The sequence below is a fragment of the Artemia sp. Qi Xiang Cuo genome, chromosome 17 (assembly GCF_049724085.1).
Source record: "Artemia sp. Qi Xiang Cuo chromosome 17, ASM4972408v1, whole genome shotgun sequence".
Classification (NCBI taxonomy): domain Eukaryota; kingdom Metazoa; phylum Arthropoda; class Branchiopoda; order Anostraca; family Artemiidae; genus Artemia; species Artemia sp. Qi Xiang Cuo.
Genome location: NC_142810.1, coordinates 23,095,210 through 23,114,393, shown reverse-complemented (window position 1 = coordinate 23,114,393; position 19,184 = coordinate 23,095,210). Strand labels below are relative to the sequence as shown.

Below are 19,184 nucleotides of genomic sequence, written 5' to 3'. Positions count from 1 at the left end.
CTGTCGGTTTTAAGTTTCATTTATACTTTAATGACAAAATATTTTTTTTCGTTGTAAGCTTGATTTTCATATTCAATCTAAGCATTATTCGCTTTAAGATTTATTTATTCATTTATATTATTACTTGTTGTATGTTTTTTGCTATGATTGTTTATTTAATTTCTGTTTGTTTTGGGTTTCATTTATTCTTTAATAGTAATTTCTGGTCGTTTTGAGTTTGAATTTTAATAGGTATTTGTATCTCCTGAGCTTAAGTTTAAAATGGCCTTTACTTTTCTTTGAAAAACTTATTTTTCGGAAAGTTTTTTTTAATTAATTTTTGTTCGTTTTTGATTGCAAAAAGTTTCAAGTTTTTATGGCATGGGGGGGGGGTTGCTTACTGTCCGATTATTCTTGACTTTAAAAAACGGATCTAGAACTTTCAATTTAAATCGAATGAGGCTTTTTTCAAAGTCTATACGATTACCTCTTTGATAAAAGCCTTATATATGAACAATAGACAGCTTGCATAACTTGTGGACAACGATTGACAACAATGAATGGATTGAAAAATAGCTCCAATAAGGGGGTTTAGACCATTTCACTTGCTGACACAAAGGGATCACGACTGTTTGGAATTGACCTTAATAGAGTTTTGTGTGCCAAAGCAATTTTGCATCTATCACATAGTATGTATTTTAACGTCATAATTGGATAATTATAATAGATTTACTATGTGTTCTTTCCATACAAAACTTTACCTTATTAAAGTGTTTGGGGTGGGGCGGCGTACTTGACATTAGGAGAGGGGCATTAGGAGAGACAGTAGGAGAGGGGGAGGGTGAGGTTGGAGACTCATCCAATACGGGGCGGAACTTCACTTACCTCCTCCGTTCCCGATTTAGGAGATTAGACAGACACATTGGGCTGTAGAATGTTGGACCGTTTGAGTTGTGGAAGACGTTAAAATACTCAAAAATACTTTATATTTTCAGTTATTGCAGGATTGATTTCATAGATTGTGGAATGGTGAGCCCCCTGAGCCATCATTTGGGTGAGCCTCAACTCATAACATGCAATTTTGATTAATTCTTCCGTGTTATGTGCATATATTATTCTATTATTCTTATATTATTCTTATATTATTCTTATATTATTCATATATTATTCTATTATTCTATATATATTATTCTATATGTCATTTTGAGTTATACTTTTATCGCATTGCGTTCATTTTTAAGCCTTGAGATAAAAATTGAAACCTCAGCGTTGAAAGTGGTGGGGGGAAGACTCCCCCCTCACATGCATAATTAAGCAGCCACAGAGAAAGTAATACAAATGAAAATAATCTGTCTTTTGAAAATGTCTTTTTTCAAAAGGCACGAACAAAATCGTTTAAAGGATCCTGAAGTGCTATCTCTGACATTTCCGTTGATTGTTTATTCCCGTTACTTTCAGATGTAAAATTTAGAATATTATCGAATGGGTTTAGTCGTACCCTCCCTGAATAATTCACATTTGTAAAACCCACTACTGGAAAATTTCTCACCCCTCACAGAATATTTTATTTTCCGGCAGATAATTCCCCCGGGTTAAATTCCACTAAGCAGAAATTTATGTAATTATTTAAATTAGTATAAGTACTACATTTATTTATTAATTTACGTTAATATCTATTGTGTTTGTTTGCATTGATTGTTCAATTAATGATTGTTTGATTGTTTATATTCCCCCAGGGCATAACTTACAACGCCTACCCCGGGCCCTGGTGGGCTGTGTCGACACCGGAGTTTTGTGTTATCAGAACTTTTGACTATTTTAACAAAATTTCTATCTAAAAATTTTTATCTGATACATTTAGGGCGTGGAGGAGGGGGGGGGGCTAGTTGTCCTCCAATCTCTTTTGACTCTTAAAAAGTGAACAAGAACTTTCAATTCCAATCAAATGAGCCCTCTCTAAAGTTTATAGGGCATCCCTTCCATAAGAAATAATGGGAAGGATTCGGAGAATCCTTAAATTACAACCCTTGCCCTAAGGGCTGTGGGGGAGTTGTCATCCTCAAAGACCTAATTTCCAGAACTTAAAACTACGTTTAATAAAATGGCTCTCAAAATTTTGATTGGATGTGTTTGGGGAAAAGGTGGCGTGAGAGGGGGGTTAGTTGCCCTCAAGTCACTTTCGACTATTAAAAAGGGCAATAGCCCTTTCAATTTCCAATCGAATGAACTTTTTTTGAAGTTTCTACGACATCGCCTTCTATAAAAACCTTATATACCCCCAGGGTATAACTTAAAACCCTTGCCTTGAGGGTTGTGGGGGAGTGTCCTCCTTAAAAATATATTTTCTATATGAAAATAAAATACGTTGATTATAATGGCTATCTCAAAATTTTGATTGGATGTGTTTGGGGGAATGATGGGCGTGGGTGGGGGGGGGGCTAGTTACCCTCCAATCACTTTCGACTATTAAAAAAGGCACTAGGTCTTTGAATTTTCAATTGAATGAGCCTTTTTTAAAATTTCTACAACAAGACCTTCTATATAAATCTTGTGTGCCCCGAGGGCATAACTTAAAATCCTTGTCCTAATGGTTGTGGGGGAGTGTCTTCCTCAAAAACATATTTTCTATCTGGAAATCATTTACGCTGAACAAAATGGATATCTCAAAATTTTGATTGGATGTGTTTGGGGGAATGATGGGCGTGGGGGGGCTAATTTTCCTCCAATCACTTTCGACTATTAAAAAGAGCACTAGCCCTTTGAATCCCAAATCGAATGAGCGTTTTTTGAAGTTTCTACGACAACGCCTTGTATAAAAACCTTATATGCCACCCAGGGCATAAATTAAAACCCTTGCCCTGAGGGTTGTGGGGGATTTTCCTCCTAAAAAACATATTTTCTATCTGGAAATCAACTACACTGAACAAAATGGCTATGTCAAAATTTTGATTGGATTTTGTTTGTGGGAATGATGGGCGTGGGGGGGGCTAGTTACCCTCCAATCACTTTCGACTATTAGAAAGGGCCTTATCCCTTTGAATTTCCAATCGAATGAGCCCTTTTTGAAGTTATTACGACAACGCCTTCTATAAAAAAACTTATATGCCCCCAGGGCATAACTTAAAACCTTTGCCCTGAGGGTTGTGGGGGAGTTGGTTCCTCAAAAACATATTTTCTATCTGAAAATCAACTACGCTGAACAAAATGGAGATCTCAAAATTTTGATTGGATGTGTTTTGGGGAATGATGGGCGTGGGGGGGCAGTTGCCCTCCAATCCCTTTCGACTATTTAAACAGGCACTAGCCCTTTGAATTTCTAATCGAATGAGCCTTTTTTGAAGTTTCTACGACAACGCCTTCTATAAAAACCTTATATGCCCCCAGGGCACAACTTAGAACCCTTGCCATGAGGGTTGTGGGAGATTGTCCTCCTCAAAAACATTATTTCTATCTGGAAATCAACTATGATGAACAAAATGGCTATCTCAAAATTTTGATTGGATGTATTTGGGGGAATTGTGGGCGTGTGTGGGGGGGGGTGGCTAGTTGCCCTCTAATCACTTTCTACTATTAAAAAGGGCACTAGTCCTTTGTATTTCCAATCGAATGAGCCTTTTTTGAAGTTTCTACGACAAAGCCTTCTATGAAAACCTTATTTGCCCCCAGGGCATAACTTAAAACCCTCGCCCTGAGGGTTGTGGGGGAGTGTCCTCCTCAAAAACATATTTTCTATCTGGAAATCAACTACGCTGAACAAAATGGCTATCTCAAAATTTTTTTTGATGTGTCTGGGGAAATGATGGGCATGGGGGGGCTAGTTGCCCTCCAATTACTTTCGACTATTAAAAAGGGCACTAGCCCTTTGAATTTCCAATCGAATGAGCCTTTTTTGAAGTTTCTACGACAACGCCTTCTATAAAAACCTTATATGCCCCCAGGGCATAACTTAAAACCCTTGCCCTGAGGGTTGTGAGGGAGTGTCCTCCACAAAAATATATTTTCTGTGTGGAAATCAACTACGCTGAACAAAATGGCCATCTCAAAATTTTGGTTGGATGTGTTTGGGGGATTGATTGGCGTGGGGGGCTAGTTGCCCTCCAATCATTTTTGACTATTAAAACGGGCACTAGAACTCTCGATTTCCAATCGAATGAGCCAGGCACGTACGCAGGAATTTTTTTCGGTGGGGGCCCAAATCCTTCAAAACAGTATATAAAAGGCGCATTATATTATGTAACATATACAAAAACCAAAAGCACACATATCAAGAAATAGAGAGTCACCCTATATTGCAAATTGCAACCTACGAGTAGAGCTAAGAGCAATCTTTTTCAGAATCTCATTCACTAATACATAAACATGTAGATGGACATTCAAAAGTGCTAAGCCATTTAGCCAACCTTCACCCATTCGGCTGCGGAGACAGGTTTTTAGTCTTTTCGTAAAAAAATAACCTCTCAGCACTGTAGAAATAGGAATGACACAGAAAAGCGGAGTAACATTTGGACGTTGGAAAATATGCCTCGCTCACACTCAGCCAGGCTCTGCAGTGCCGTCTTTGGAAAAAGACTGGGATCTACTTTCAGCCCCTTAGCCCGCCATAGTTCAAGCTCAGCCTTCACAGCGGACTCCGAGCTTGTCAGATCTGAGGCAAATAACTTGATCAGGTCTTTAACATCGCCAATAGACTCTTTTACGACAAAAGATGGCAGAATTCCGCTGAGGCCTTTCAGAATAACTTTGTGCTTTGTGAATCGAGATTCGAGTGATTGTATGAGTTGGTCCACAAATGGGATGAAATGGGAAACTCGATAGTAAAATTCTATTTGCTTTTCTGCCGCAATATCATTTGGGATGTTGACGTTGTTTCTCTTTCGTGGCAGGGCAACGGTGATTTCGAGTTCCTGGCTTATACACGTGACTTCAGAAAACAGCTGACCGAAATTGTCCTCCGCCTTTTTTCGTTTATCTTGAAACATTTCTGTTACACGTTCGCCACACTGAATGCACATAGTCATATCGATGTTTTCTGACTGCAGCAGCTGAGACAAATTCAGTGTGTACCCCATAAACATATCCATCACAATAAGGGTCACTATATAGTCCAAGCTCAGGATGTTATTGAGCAGACTTCTGGCTTTTAATGACGCCATGGAGTCCCCATTCGTTTCTATGTCTTCTAGGGCCTTAAAGGTCGGAACAACTAACTGCTTTGATATCTGTATTGCATCGTGTCTTTCGACCCATCGGGTTTCGCAGAATCCTTTCAGATTGACTTCAGTGTAAGTTTTTAAGACAGCGCTTCGCTTGGCACCGAAGTGAAAGAAATTCACTGTTTCACGAATAACCATCATACAGTGCTTGATATCAGGGATCTTGCTCGAGTCCGTCAAAACCAAGTTCAAGGAGTGGGAGACACAGTGAACATACTTGGCGAGTGGATATTTGTTCAAGATAAAAGTCTGGGCTCCTGACAAATGTCCGCTCAAGTTTGCAGCCCCATCATTACCCTAGTCCTCTGCATAGTTTCATATCGAGACCAAGTTTCTCAATTCGAGTTAGTATAAATTGACCGAGGCTTTCACCTCGCAAGTCTTCAACAACAGCAAACTGGATAAACTTTTCCGTGATCTGAAAATTATCGCTGTCCAAAAATCGAAGGCCTAGAGCCATCTGTTCCGGCTTTGATATGTCGGTTGTCTCGTCCGCCAGGATGGTGAAAAAATGAGCCGATTTCACTTGATCAACAATCTTTGTGGTAATAAGCTGTCCACAAATATCAACCAGTTCGTTCTGAATTCTGGGACTGCAGTACTGGGACCGCACCTTGGGACCGCAGTTCTGGGACCGCACTTTTCTCAAACACCTCTTTCATTATTGAATCGTCTTTCATCCGATAGCGTAGCAAGATCCTAAAATTTCCATCGGTTTTTACAGGCTCTACAAAGGTCAATTTTTCCGAATCCTCGTCCCCACGCAGTGCAAGTCCTTGTCGTCCACACAACAGTATTGTTTTTGTGATTAGACGGAGCCGTTTTCTGTTTATTTCTATTTCATCTCTTTTCTGATTATTCAAGACATCCAATATAGAGGACTTTTCCCCACTCATTGTTACCAGGAAACTTTCCCCCCAAACAACAGCGTCTTTATGGTAGGAGTTTGACTGGTGTTTAGAAAAGTCTTCCAGGGCGTTTTTCCAATTCACGTGAGGCGCCAAGACAAGCTGCCCTAATTTTTGGTGAGACCCCCTTCTGGCTTGATCACAAGCAAACAAAGCACAATATTTGCACAAACACCCTTTTTTCACTGAAGAAAATACTAGCCAAGCGTATTTATCCATCCAGCTAACTTTAAACTTGCTTGTTTCTGAGCCTGTGATATAAACCGGGAAAGGATAGTCCTTGTCTTGATTAAAATGCCTTTTCAGCAAATTATACTTTTTTTCATCGGAAACCGAACCTCTTCCTTCTAAAAAGGTTCCAATGTCAAGCTCAACGTCAATGTTTATTTCTTCACTTTGTCTGCTACTACCTCAGCATTTGGTATTGGTCCTTGAGCTGAAGTCGAAGGTTCAGTCGCAACGGCAATGTTCAGATGATCACTATTGTCACTTTTTTCCGAGTCAACCTCACTAATTCGTCGTTTTGTACCCCAAAGCTGGAGAACACTCTGTTGTTTTTTCGACATTTTTACACTTGTCCTCTCTTTAGCAACACTTGGTTTTAGACTGTCAACTGAATAGGCCTGGGTTTATTTGCAAGAACGACCGCTTTATTCCCTAGAGAAAGACCAGGAACAGATGATCTTTCAAACTAACTGATAACTCAAAGATTGCTTGACAGAGGGTGAGAAGTTGGAGAGGAAGTGGGTTAATTCTATGCTGGTGACCCTATTGGGTAATTACAGGCCGAACAATCATCGAAAACGGTTAACAAATTCGGTCTAGATCAGTAATTAACCACTATCCCTTATTCTGTGTGAATGATCAGAAAATTATGCGAAAAAAAAATCGTGAGATTTCGGGGGGGGGGCCCGGAGGCCCCCCCCCTATGCGTACGTGCCAGGAATGAGCCCCCTTTGAAGTTTATACGACGACCCCTTCCATATGAGGTGCCTTTCGGAAAAAAATAATAATAATAAAACATTGGAGACGTATGGCCTTTACTATAGGCAACGCTACAGCGTTGCCTCTGGAATGTTAAGGAGAATCGACCGGGAGAAACTTCCCTTGGGTTGGAATTTTCTTGAGGATCTTTCTGTAGGAGGGGGGATTTTACACGGGAGTAATTCTCCATGTTTTTTCCTTTTGTGGGATAAATTCTCAAGGGGAAATTTTCTATGGGAGCAACTTCCTCCTAGGGGGAGGGGGATTTGCTTGAAAATTTTTCACAGTGTGGAAGGTTCTGGCATGATTTAAAAATTCAATAAGAAATTAAAGTTTTTTTTTTCAAATGAAAGTGTGATAAAAAAAAAAATCAGCCGGAATCGTCTGCAAGAAACTTTCTGGGTGGAATTTTCCGCGAGAATGGAATTGTCTGGCGAAATTTTTTTGGTGGGGGTGATTATTCATGGAGGTGTTTTCCCCGGGGGGAGTAATTATTCGTGTAGGGGGAATCAGATTTCCTGCCATTATTTAAAAAAGATCGAAAATTAAATAAAAACTAGCTTTCCAACTGAAACTAAGGAGCAACATTAAAAGTTAAAACGAACTGAAATTATTACGCCCATGAGGGAGCTCGCTCCTTCTTCAATACCTCACTCTTTACTCTAAAGTTTGACTTTTGTCCCAATTCCTGAAGGACGACTTTCGAAACAGGTTGAATTAGAAGAATAAGAAGTTAAAAAAAAAACTTTTGAAAAAAACTTTTACTAAAAAAAACTTTAGCGTGAAGAGCGAGGTATTTAGGAGGGGGCAACCATCCTCATATACGTAATAGTTTTTGTTCGTCTTAAGTCTTGATGCTGCTCATTGGTTTCAGATGAAATTTTTTTTTTTTTTTACTGAAACAATAAACAGAAATAATGAATAGGTTAAATTTACTAATAGGGGTAAGTGAAAGAGAAAAAAGAAAAAAAAAACTTATGAGAACATAATAGCAAAAAGAGCGTCCTTTGGTAATGTACATCTATCAAGAACCATTTTTCTGATGGGACTAATCTCCAAAATCATCCGGCTTTTCCTTCTAGCAGAGCTTCAACAGAAGTGTACTGCTACTACTACTGGAAACCCAGCGCAGCAAGAAGCCACCTGAGGCCAACACAGCTACGCAGACTCCTCCTCCATCCCAATCGATTCAAAACCTCCCTTTTTACCCCCTTCCAGGATCTATCACCGAGTGATTAAACTGGTTAAAGGCATGCCCACATTCCTGATTCACTTAGTGCTGTGAAAAGTACCAAAAAAGCAGATCTAAATACCAACAAAAGGCTAAAATACTAAAATATAAAGACTGAACACTCTTGACCATTTTTACCCCAAGATCTAATTTACTAGGGGATAGGTAATGGCCTAGAAACCAACAGAATAAGTGACCAAGGGTCCTAAGACCTAGGAATTTTAGATTACCAGTGGCCTGCTGACTTAATTTGCTGATGTCCTGTCATTTTTTTTTTAAATAACAGAACAGACATGTTTCTGATTTGAACCATATAATTAAACCATATAATGAACCATATATGTTTTCTGCATTCTAAGAATTTTAGTTCTCTTGAACGCGGCTCTTTACCCCTCAATCCTCTTTCCTCAATCAATATCTAATAAAATTATTAGTCAAAAAGAAAAAAAACATACTAATAATAATAATAATTAAACATAAGTTCTACAATTATAGTAGCACACAGGACGCACCAACTATAAAGCGTCAATTTTTTTTGGACGTGTTTATAAAAAGAACGGATAATATTGAGTCAATAATAAATTTGGTCAAATTAAAAATATTAGGCTCATTCACGTTCTATTGATTGTATTCTTTCAGATTTTCAAGACCGTTTTATGGAATAATATATCCAAAGGAAAAATACGGCTACTGCAATTTGTTCACCGGCAAAGGAGAAACTCAGGTTTCATTATCTTTAGGCAGGGTTGATTGTGGCACTGCTGTGCCCCAAAATTATTATCCTACCACGCCTACACCACTAGATGCTCTTATTGTGGTAATTTTCACCCTGTTTTTTTTTTTTTTTTTCAAAAAGGTTGGTCGTTAAAAACCGTTTGTCAAGAGATCCCCATGCAAATTGTAGCCAAAACTCTAAGAAAAAAAAAGAAAGAATATACACACCAAAAGAATATTCAATTCATTTTGATGCAAAACATTTAAATTTCCACGGTATATTTGAAAAACGAGTAAAAGGCTCCCACAGAAAAAGTACCCTTTTTAGTTCCACCTATTATGTAGTGCACAATGTCATTCCAAAACACATTGATAAGTTCTTCCATTCCGTGGGAGAAACACTGTCAGAATTCTAGGATAGTCAACGACTTAGAAATGCTGAAAAGCTCTCTGTTTAGCTTTTCAGTTTTAAGGATCACTGTATCACACCCTGGTGTATTCATTCCTAAAAATATTAGCAGTACATTAAAAATAAACGGTTTTTATAAACGAATATTTTTATGTTTCCTTATGCTTTATATTATACTTATGTTTTGTTTTTTAATATGTGTTTTATTTTAATTATGTTTTTGTTGTATTCATTATATTTACATAATGAATACAATTAATTAGATATATTAATATAATTAATTTAGGCGCACTAGTTTATATTTGTAAACCAATATATTTTTCTGTGAGCTGGGAGAGGACCCAATGAATTATGTTTAATTCAAAATTTTTAACTTCCAGTAACAAGTCTTTCAAATAAACATAAAGATGTCAAGGAACATTTACTCCCCAATGTCCCTTCATTCTGAGGAATATTTTTGGACTAGGTCCTGCGGAGTGAAAAAACTACTACCGAAAACTACCTGCTGGATCAACCCACCTGAGGCCAATGCGGCTATGCACGCTCCACCTCCATCCCAATCTGTTTAATCCAATCGTCTTCTTTACACCTCCAATCCAATCTGCCTCCAATCCAATCGTCCTCTTTACACCCTCCCAAGAAGTTCCCATTTCCCTTAAATATTTTCGTACGACATCCTCCCAATATATTTGGAGACGACCTGCATTTGTTTTGTCCTATACGTTTGGGTGATAAGGAAATGTAATGACAATCTGCCATCCTTCATCTGCAGAATGTGTCCTAGATGTTTTCTATATCCTAGCCATCATAGCCCTAGAAAGCGGGATTGAACCACATTTTTCGTAGAGTTTACTGTTTGAGATACAATGAGTCACTTGGGTACCCAAACCGATCCGTAGGCAATTTCTCTGACAACATCTAGCAAATCCTCCGCCGTTCCTATCAGTATTTTCCAATTCTAGGAAAGTTTTACTTCTCCATTTGGTTCTGTGCTTTACCATTGCCTTTGCTGTGCTTTTTAGGACAAATTCTTGCAAAATGATGGATGGGGATATAGACTGGGAATGCACGCAACCCTGCTCAACTCCTGATTTAAAACGAAACCAGCTACCTACCTCATTTCCCACCTTAAATGCAGCAATTTTTTCTCATACATAGGACTAATCACTCTAATTATTTCCCAACCTTCCTAAGACCATACTGTTATTGTCTTAAAACTTTATCCACGGCATCTCTAAGTCTAGGAAGCATCACCACTCTCAGTAATTTGCTTCCTACAGAAACCAGCCTAATCCCACTATTATTACCGCACTCAATCCTATTACATGAAGTTTTCCAAGAATCGATTGGTACTTCCCCTTTTTCAAAGATCGTATTCTTTAATTACAGAATATTGAGGGGCGACAGCTTCCATCACATTCAGAATAAGCCTAGAGATGGCACTAAAACGATAAAAATTGTGCTAAAAACTTGATTTTTTTGTTGGGCACTTTGACCAGCTCAGTCCCCAGCACTTCACATTAAGTTTCTATCTCAACTGGGGGGTTTTGTCATCCCCAAAGGCATAGTTACTGGAGCTTTTGACTATCTTGAACAAGATATCTGGTTCAAGAAATACCACTTTTCAACTACAGCATCTTAAATTTGAAGAATGCCTTTTGTTTTAGAAGGAACTAATGATCCAATGGGAGCCTGACTTTATTCAAGAATTTGATGTACTACTCACTGTGAGGTGCGATGCACCGGAAGATTTCAGGAAGCAAGTTGTCTTTGATATATTTAACGTCGCCGGTCTTAAACAGGACATGAAAGCAAACAAACACCCAGGTATGAAAACTTGTTCTAAACAATTAAAGGGATAGGCACAAGGACGTATCCTGGGGGTTGGGGTTTTGAGCCCCCCCCCCCGAAATGTTTTTTGATTTGTAAAAACGTAACAAAATGAATATAAAGAAATTTTTCTTGCGTTTTTCTAAAGTATTTTGTTTACCCCCCCCCCCCGCAAAAAAAGCCTAGATACGGTCCTGGTTAGAAAAGATCATAAATTGTCATATTTATGACATTATCATTATTTCATAATTATTTAAGCTTATTTGAAGATTATTTTCTCACGTTATCTTCCATTTGACCATTACCTTCTGTAATGCTATTATTTTTAATTTCAAAGTTTCAAACACCAGCGTCATTTATTAAGTATTCCAGGTCTCAATTCTAAAAATTATGATTCAAGGATTGCAGCTGGACTTGTATTTTGAGAAAATAGGGTCTCAACTCCCCCTCTCCCTCTCTCCCATATTAAGGTTCTAATAGTTACCCGTATAATCACAATTGTTAGAAAATTAGAAATGCAAGTTACACATTTTTGTTAGTGATAATCATTTTAGACAAATTCGAAAATATAAATGTTTTTACTTTTATAACTTTAATAAATCAAATAATATTAACATTTTGATTACTAAATATCAGTATATGTATATTAAACTGACAATGCACATTCATTTGTATTTTTTCCTTAAAGTACAAATTTTATTCTGGCCTTGGGAAAGCTTAGGGGTGTTGAGCACTAATAATTTCAATTTCTGCTCGTTTTGAGCTTGACTCGGTTATTTATTGCAATTTCTTTTCGTTTTTGGTTTCATTTATATATCGATGCTGATTTGTGGTAGTTTAACGCTTGGTAGATTATTTGATTTTATTTTTGCTCATTTTTTGTTTAATGGATTTCTTTACTTTTCTTTGAAAAACTTATTTGTGGAAAAAGTTTTTTAAATTAATTTCTGTTCGTTTTATATTGACATAGTCTTTTCAGGAAAAAAGAAAATAATACTTTAAATCTTTTCGTTTTTTAAAACTTTATAGTTTGGCCTGCTATTTGTATACTGGAGAAAAATTTTCAGCAATTTTTACCAACATACATCCCTTTTACAAATCTGGACACAAATAGTACTGTTTGATTTAGTTTCATATCTCCTCTAGTTGACCTGAAATAGAAAACTTGATACCATTCGCAAAAAAATCCGTTTACTTTCTTTGATAGCTTGGATACACTTACGCTATTTTGATTGGGTTAAATTCTAAGAGCAGAAGTAGCCCCAAAAGTTTGAACATAATACCCTCATCGTTCTTGGGATGCTGTTGAGGTGCCTAATTGGGAATTGGCATTAACACAGTGCATTTTGATTTAGTCTTAAGGCAATATTGAGTTTTTAAACATGTTCGGCTAAAGGAAGGGTGTATATGGGAAATTGGGAGTGGAAGGGGGATTAGTTGCCCTCCAATCACTTTTGACAATTAAAAAGGGCATCAGCCTTTCCTATTTTCAATTGAATGAGCCCTTTTCGAAGTTCCCACGACAACTCCTTCGATACGAAGTGCCCTGGTCTAAACAACAACAACAACAACAAAAAATACATTATACCCACATCGATCTTTACTATAATTAAATTAAAAAAAAACAAGCTTTTTTTTAACTGAAGTTAAGGAGCGACATTAAAACTTAAAACGAACAGAAATTATTCCGTATATGAAAGGGGATGTCCCCTCTTCAATACCTCGCTCTTTTCGCCAAAGTTTTTTTTTTTAATAAAGTTGTGTGACAGATTCAAACTTTAGCGTAAAGAGCGAGGTATTGAGGAGGGGACAGCCCATTTCATATACGGAATAATTTTTGTTTGATTTAAGTTTTAATGTTGCTCCTTACTTTCAGTTGAAAAAACTAGTTTTTTTATTTAATTTCTGATTGTTTTTTAAGTAATGCTGGGAAATCTGGTGCTCCCTTCATAGAAATGTCCCTTCCCCCAAGGAAACATCCTCCATGGAAGGATCTTCCCCCGTAACCCCCTCCTCAATCCCCCCCCCCCGATCAGAATAAAATCCCTCCTGAAACGTCTTTATACTTCCCATTCGGTAGAGGTAAACAGGATGGTATTGCAACGTACAAACTGGGCAGTGTCTATGTTGTCGCAATGATACATCTACTAACGGAAATAACTTTTCAGTGAGAAAACTAAAATTAATAAAATCAAACAGCTTCCGTCATAATTCAGGTTTTCAGAATGAAATAGCAAATCCAAGAACTAAATTATTTGTTTGATCTTTTTTCAAATTATTTGTTTGAGCGTCAGCTTCAAATTTTTAAAAAGTAGTGTCAACTTTGCCACTAAGTCCACTTTTTAATTCCAGTCTTTTTGTTTTTGCTTTTTTTTAATACAACGAGTAGCCTCCCAATTTTAAAACCCTCAGGGACTGAGGCAAAAAAAATTTCTGGATCTGAAAAACTGTGTTTACAGTCTTAAATTTTGGTAATTTATACTGTTTAAAGTGTTTTATGTGCTTTTACCGAGGTAGGCGCTTCAGACAACCACGGGAGGGTTCCCTCTGTACTTATACTCCTGCTTGTATATATTTTATGTTAGAGGCTTAGACTTATAGTGAAATTACGTTGAGCTTTTCAATTTATTAAGCTAGAAATGAGAGTGATTCACTCACCCTTCAATGTATTATTTTCTTCTTCGTCCGAGCGAACTTGCAATTTTTCATTTAAGCTTCAATGGTCTTTTGCTGTTTTTCTTGGTTTAGCACATGTTCTTGTTCAGCTCGGAGCTCATAGGCGAGTCGTGCAGGTTCTACAACAACTTTTTTTGCCTTTTCTTCAGAATTTTAGACTTCTTGAGTTCAATTGAAGTTTAGGTTTATCTTCAAGGGTGCCAAAATTTCACTGATCTGAAGCAGCGTACTACCAACATCCTAGTTGTTGTCAACGTAACACACTAAAGACAGATAGATTCCAATCATAGGCAGCGCAATCGCGCTGCCTATTTTCTTTTTTTTAGGCCAGGGCACTTCGTATCGAAGGAGTTGTCGTAGAAACTTCGAAAAGGGCTCATTCGATTGGAAATTGGAGTAGCTTGTGCTCTTTCTAATAGTCGAAAGTGATTGGAAGGAAACTAACACCCCTTCAACGCCCACCATTTCCCCAAACACGTCCAATCAAAATTTTGAGATCATTTTGTTTAACGTAGTTGAAAGTTCTGGAAATTAGGTCACTGAGGATGACAAACCCAAAGCGTAGTTGATTTCCAGATAGAAAATATATTTTTGAGGAGGACACTCGCCCACAACCCTCAGGGCAAGAGCTGTAAGTTATACCCTGGGGGCATATAAGATTTTTATAGAAAGCGTTGTCGTAGAAACTTCAAAAAGAGCTCATTCGATTGGAAATTCAAAAGGCTAGGGCCCTTTTTAATAGTCGAAAGTGATTAGAGGGCAACTAACCCCCCTCTCATGCCCACCATTTCCACAAACACATCTAATCAAAATTTTTAGATTGCCATTTTTTTCAACGTAGTTGAAAGTTCTGGAAACTAGGTCTTTGAGGATGACAACCCCACCACAGCCCTCAGGGTAATGGTTATAATTTATGTCCTGGGGACATATGAGGTTTTGATAGAAAGCGTTGTCGTAGAAACTTCAAAATGGGCTCATTCGATTGGAAATTGAAATGGCTAGTGCCCTTTTTAATAGTCGAAAGTGATTAAAAGGCAACCCCTTTCACGCCCACCATTTCCCCAAACACATCCAATCAAAATTTTGAGATAGCCATTTTGTTCACAGTAGCTGAAAGGTCCGGGAATTATGTCTTTGAGGATGACACTCCCCCTACAGTCCTCAGGGTAAGGGTTGTAAGTTGTGCGCTGGGGTTATATAAGGTTTTTGTTGAAAGCTTTTTCGTAGAAACTTGAAAAAGGACTCATTCGATTGGAAATTCAAAGGGCTAGTGCCATTTTTAATAGTCGAAAGTGATTTGATTGCAACTAACCCCCCTCTAACGCCCACCTTTTCCCCAAGCATATCCAATCAACATTTTTAGATAGCCATTTTGTTCAACGTACTTAAAAGTTTTAGAAATTAGATCTTTGAGGATGATAACCCCCTCAGAAACCTCGGGACAAGGGTTGTAAGTTATGCCCAGGGGCAAATAAGGTTTTTATAGATAGTGATGTTGTAGAAACTTCAAAAAGGGCTCAATTGGTTGGAAATTAGAAGGGTTTGTGCCCTGTTTAATAGTCGAAAGTGATTGGAGGATAACTAACACCCTTCTCACATCCAACATCTCCCCAAACACAGCCAATCAAAATTTTGAGATAGCTCTTTTGTTCGACGTAGTTAAAAAGTCCGGAAATTATGTTTTTGATAATAACACTCCCCCCTCAGCCCTCCGGGCAGGGGTTGTAAGTTATAAGTTTTTTTTTATAGAAAGCGTTGTCGTAGACAATTCAAAAAGGAATCATTCGATTGGAAATTGAAAGGACTAGTGCCCTTTTTAGTAGTTGGAAGTAATTGGAAGGCAAGTAACCCCCTTCTCAGGCCCACCATTTCCCCACACACATCCAATCAAAATTTTGAGATAACAGTTTTATTCAACGTAGTTGAAAGTTCTGGAAGTTCGGTCTTTGAGGATGACAACAAATGAATGTGAATTGTCAGTTTAATATACGTATACTGATATTTAGTAATCAAAATGTTAATATTATTTGATTTATTAAAGTGATAAAAGTAAAAAAAAATGTCTTTTTGAGTAAAGTGCAAATTATGTTCTGGCCTTGGGAAGGCATAGGGATTTTGAGCCCTACTAATGTTCATTCCTGCTCGTTTTGAGTTTGACTCGGTTATTTATCGTAATTTCTGTTCGTTTTGGGTTTCATTTATTTATCGATGCTGATTTGTGGTAGTTTAATGCTTGGTAGATTATTTAATTTCATTTTTGCTCATTTTTGGTTTAATGAGTTCTTTACTTTTCTTTTTAAAAACTTATTTTGTGGAAAAAGTTTTTTTTATTAATATCAATAAAGAAAGGCATATGCCGTTGGTCTCCCGGACTGATCAGCCAAGGAAAGTACACCTTGTCGGGCACCTTTTAAGATAGGTGCTCTCGCTGAGGAACAGAATATGTATTTTTATTTGGCGGAAGATCCACTCATATAACTGACCATGAGTACACATTCATGAGTGTCCGAATGATATAGAGTGCATAAGTAAATCAAATGGACGTCTATCATCGTAACCAACAAGAACTAAAATTTCACCCGCTGATTGTGCGTCAACAAGCGTGTTTGCTTCTGCGGAAAGTGCTTCAGCACAGCTAGTATAAACATCAAAATTAAAAATAGATAAACCAAAGGGTTTTCAGTAATTTTCCTTTTCAGACGCGCTCATCAATGCAATTTTTTCCTGATGTATTTCTGTGATTGGATATGGCTTCCTGTTGATCAAAACTGTAAACATTTTCACTATTGGTTTCCATAACTCCAACTCCATTTGCTATATCATCTCCGTCAATTGCTTCGCTAAGTAGAATAGATGTCGGTGAATTAGCAATAAATCCAAAACTTAGCCTATTGTCTTCATCCTCTGCACCTAAACTGTATTTGTCGTAAATTGTTTTCGAAGATTTAGTGGAATCAGAAGACAAAGACGCATCAAGTCCAGTGATTCCATCAGCTTTATTTTCATGCTTCAGCAATAAGGACATAATATCAAATGTTGAATTCAAATAATCAGCTGAAACCTTTTCTGGCGTGTGAGCAAACAGTGACTCAACACCAATTGATTCTTTTGTTCGTATTGGCGATTGAGCCAGCCAAATTGGCTTCTCCTTCTTTTTTTGCTCGCCAGTCTTAGCTTCAGGCTCATCACCAATACTAATAATAAGACGAGGTTCCTCAACAATTCTTAGTCTCGCTCCAGCCTCAGTACAAATTGCTAAAGTCTGTTTCCTCTGAATACCTTTGGTTTTATCCAATGCTCGATTAATACCAGTTATATCTATTGGCTCCGGTTCTAAGATCTTAGGATCAAGTTTAGTATTATGTACCTTTAAAAGGAGGTCCCAAATAGGCTTTGTTTGCTCATTGAATTGCTTAAGAGCTATTATATCCTCCTGTCTATTAATTGCAGACTCGTCTTCTTCAACTGTGCTATTACAATATATACAAATCAGTAATCGTTCTTTATCAGTTGAATCTGGATTTAGAAGACGATCCATCTGTAAGTCATCAAAAATCTGCCCACAGGCAAAGCTAACACATTTGTATATCGTCCGTCTTGCTGCATCAATTTTAGCTTCCTTTTTCCTCCTTATACCATCTAGTTTGTACTTGACAACATTTACAAATGACGTGTAGTTAATAAAGCAATAACTGCTTTCAACTGCTTTTCCATCAGGTCCTCTATCCGATCTCATTTTTATTTGCAGTATCTTATCACTTTTCAATTTGTTTATCCGACTCTTTAGCGTCCTTTTGTCAAACCGTAAAAGTGCAGCTAGGTCAGTCTCCTTCATACAACGATGTTTGATCAACATATCTAATATTAGCTGATCATCTATTTCATAAAATCCTTTACTGACCAAAGAAACCAGTCGGTTCAAATCACTTGGAACACCTGTGGCAAATTGATCTGTCATTTTTCTTTGTTTTGTAAATCTTTGAAATCCCCCTATCTACACATAATATTTTTGAAATTCTTTTTAATTTGTTTCCACAACAAGCTTTTACTTTTATGACTAATCGAAACAATAGTTAAAATTCCCAAATCAACAGCAAATACAAAATTTTTTTGCAAAAGGCAATTTTCTTAAAATATGTTTCTAAATTTATTATGGGTCGTGGTTAATTTTTTAATAGGTTGTGATAACATCTATGATAACGTCATTTCGATTATTTAACTAGGTATAGTTAAATCATTTGAAAGGTGCTCTACAGCATAACAATAATGTAAAAACAAAAATCATAGTAATGAACATTAGATATCATACAAAGTATGTACACAATGAAAGGGATTATTAGAACTTTACCACCCCCTCTCTTAAAAAAATGATGCTTTTATGATTTGTTTCATTTCCCCTATTTTTCCCAATTTCGGGTCTTAGGTCACCCTGTAACCTCTTCCTCTTCGGTTTCTTTCTTACTCCGTGTCCACACTAGCTGTTAACATAACCCTTTTTTATTTAATAAAAATGAAATAATGTATACATCAAGTGTGCAGTATTGTCGATATGCCGCGATCAGTAGGTTTGTGCCAGAAAGATAGAAAATCCAATGCCGAATCGGACCAATTCTCTCGATCTAGGCTACTAACATTTTGATTTTTCAAAAATATACTACCAACATTTTCAAAAATCTACCTAGCCAAGATAGATTGTTATGGTTTAAAATTATGGAAGGACCATGTAAAAAAAAAAATCTATGCCAAAATTTATTTTGTGTAGCCACTTCAGTTAGCTAGAACCAATTGCAGATAAGATATGAAGCGCAAACCCAAATGACTCGTTAACAAGTGGTTTTCAACTTTTCCCCCGGGGAATTTTCAGCAGGGGGGATTTTCCATGGGAGTCTCGGGGGTATTATCTGGGTGGTATTTTAAGGTGGTATTCTCCGGGGGCTGTTTTTCGGGGGAGTATTTTCAGGGGGTTTGAAGCCTAGACTAGTGGGTAGCATAGCTTGTCATTTTTGGTTGACCTAAAAAATACTAAGGGCGAAAACTATTGTATTGCCTTTAAAGCCGTATTGACCAAAGTTGCCATTAAATTTAAAATTTGTTGCATGCCCTTCGGCGATTCATTCGCTAGAACTAGTTTTATACGTTTTCTTAAATGATGTTGTCATGATAATACAAAAGAGATATTCAACATATTTTATTCTTTTTTAGTTTTAGTATGACATCATTTACGGTTTTAACCTGCCGTA

At 37.2% G+C, this 19,184-nt stretch overlaps 2 protein-coding genes and 1 pseudogene across 3 annotated transcripts in view; 1 reads left to right on the top strand and 2 right to left on the bottom strand.

The window, feature by feature from the left end:
• The window catches only part of LOC148942009 (uncharacterized), a 90,000-nt gene that overhangs the window by 37,085 nt on the left and 33,731 nt on the right, over window positions 1-19,184 (top strand). For both annotated transcript variants that reach the window (XM_089103739.1, XM_089103740.1), the window contains exons 4-5: window positions 8,955-9,132; window positions 11,106-11,265. In XM_089103739.1, the coding sequence (XP_088959865.1) occupies window positions 8,955-9,132; window positions 11,106-11,265 (338 nt within the window). The remainder of the gene's footprint in view (window positions 1-8,954; window positions 9,133-11,105; window positions 11,266-19,184) is intronic.
• Window positions 1-19,184, bottom strand: part of LOC148942010 (uncharacterized) — a 115,391-nt gene that overhangs the window by 72,661 nt on the left and 23,546 nt on the right. The gene's annotated exons all lie outside the window — the stretch shown is intronic.
• Window positions 16,624-17,902, bottom strand: LOC148942011 (general transcription factor IIE subunit 1-like; annotated as a pseudogene).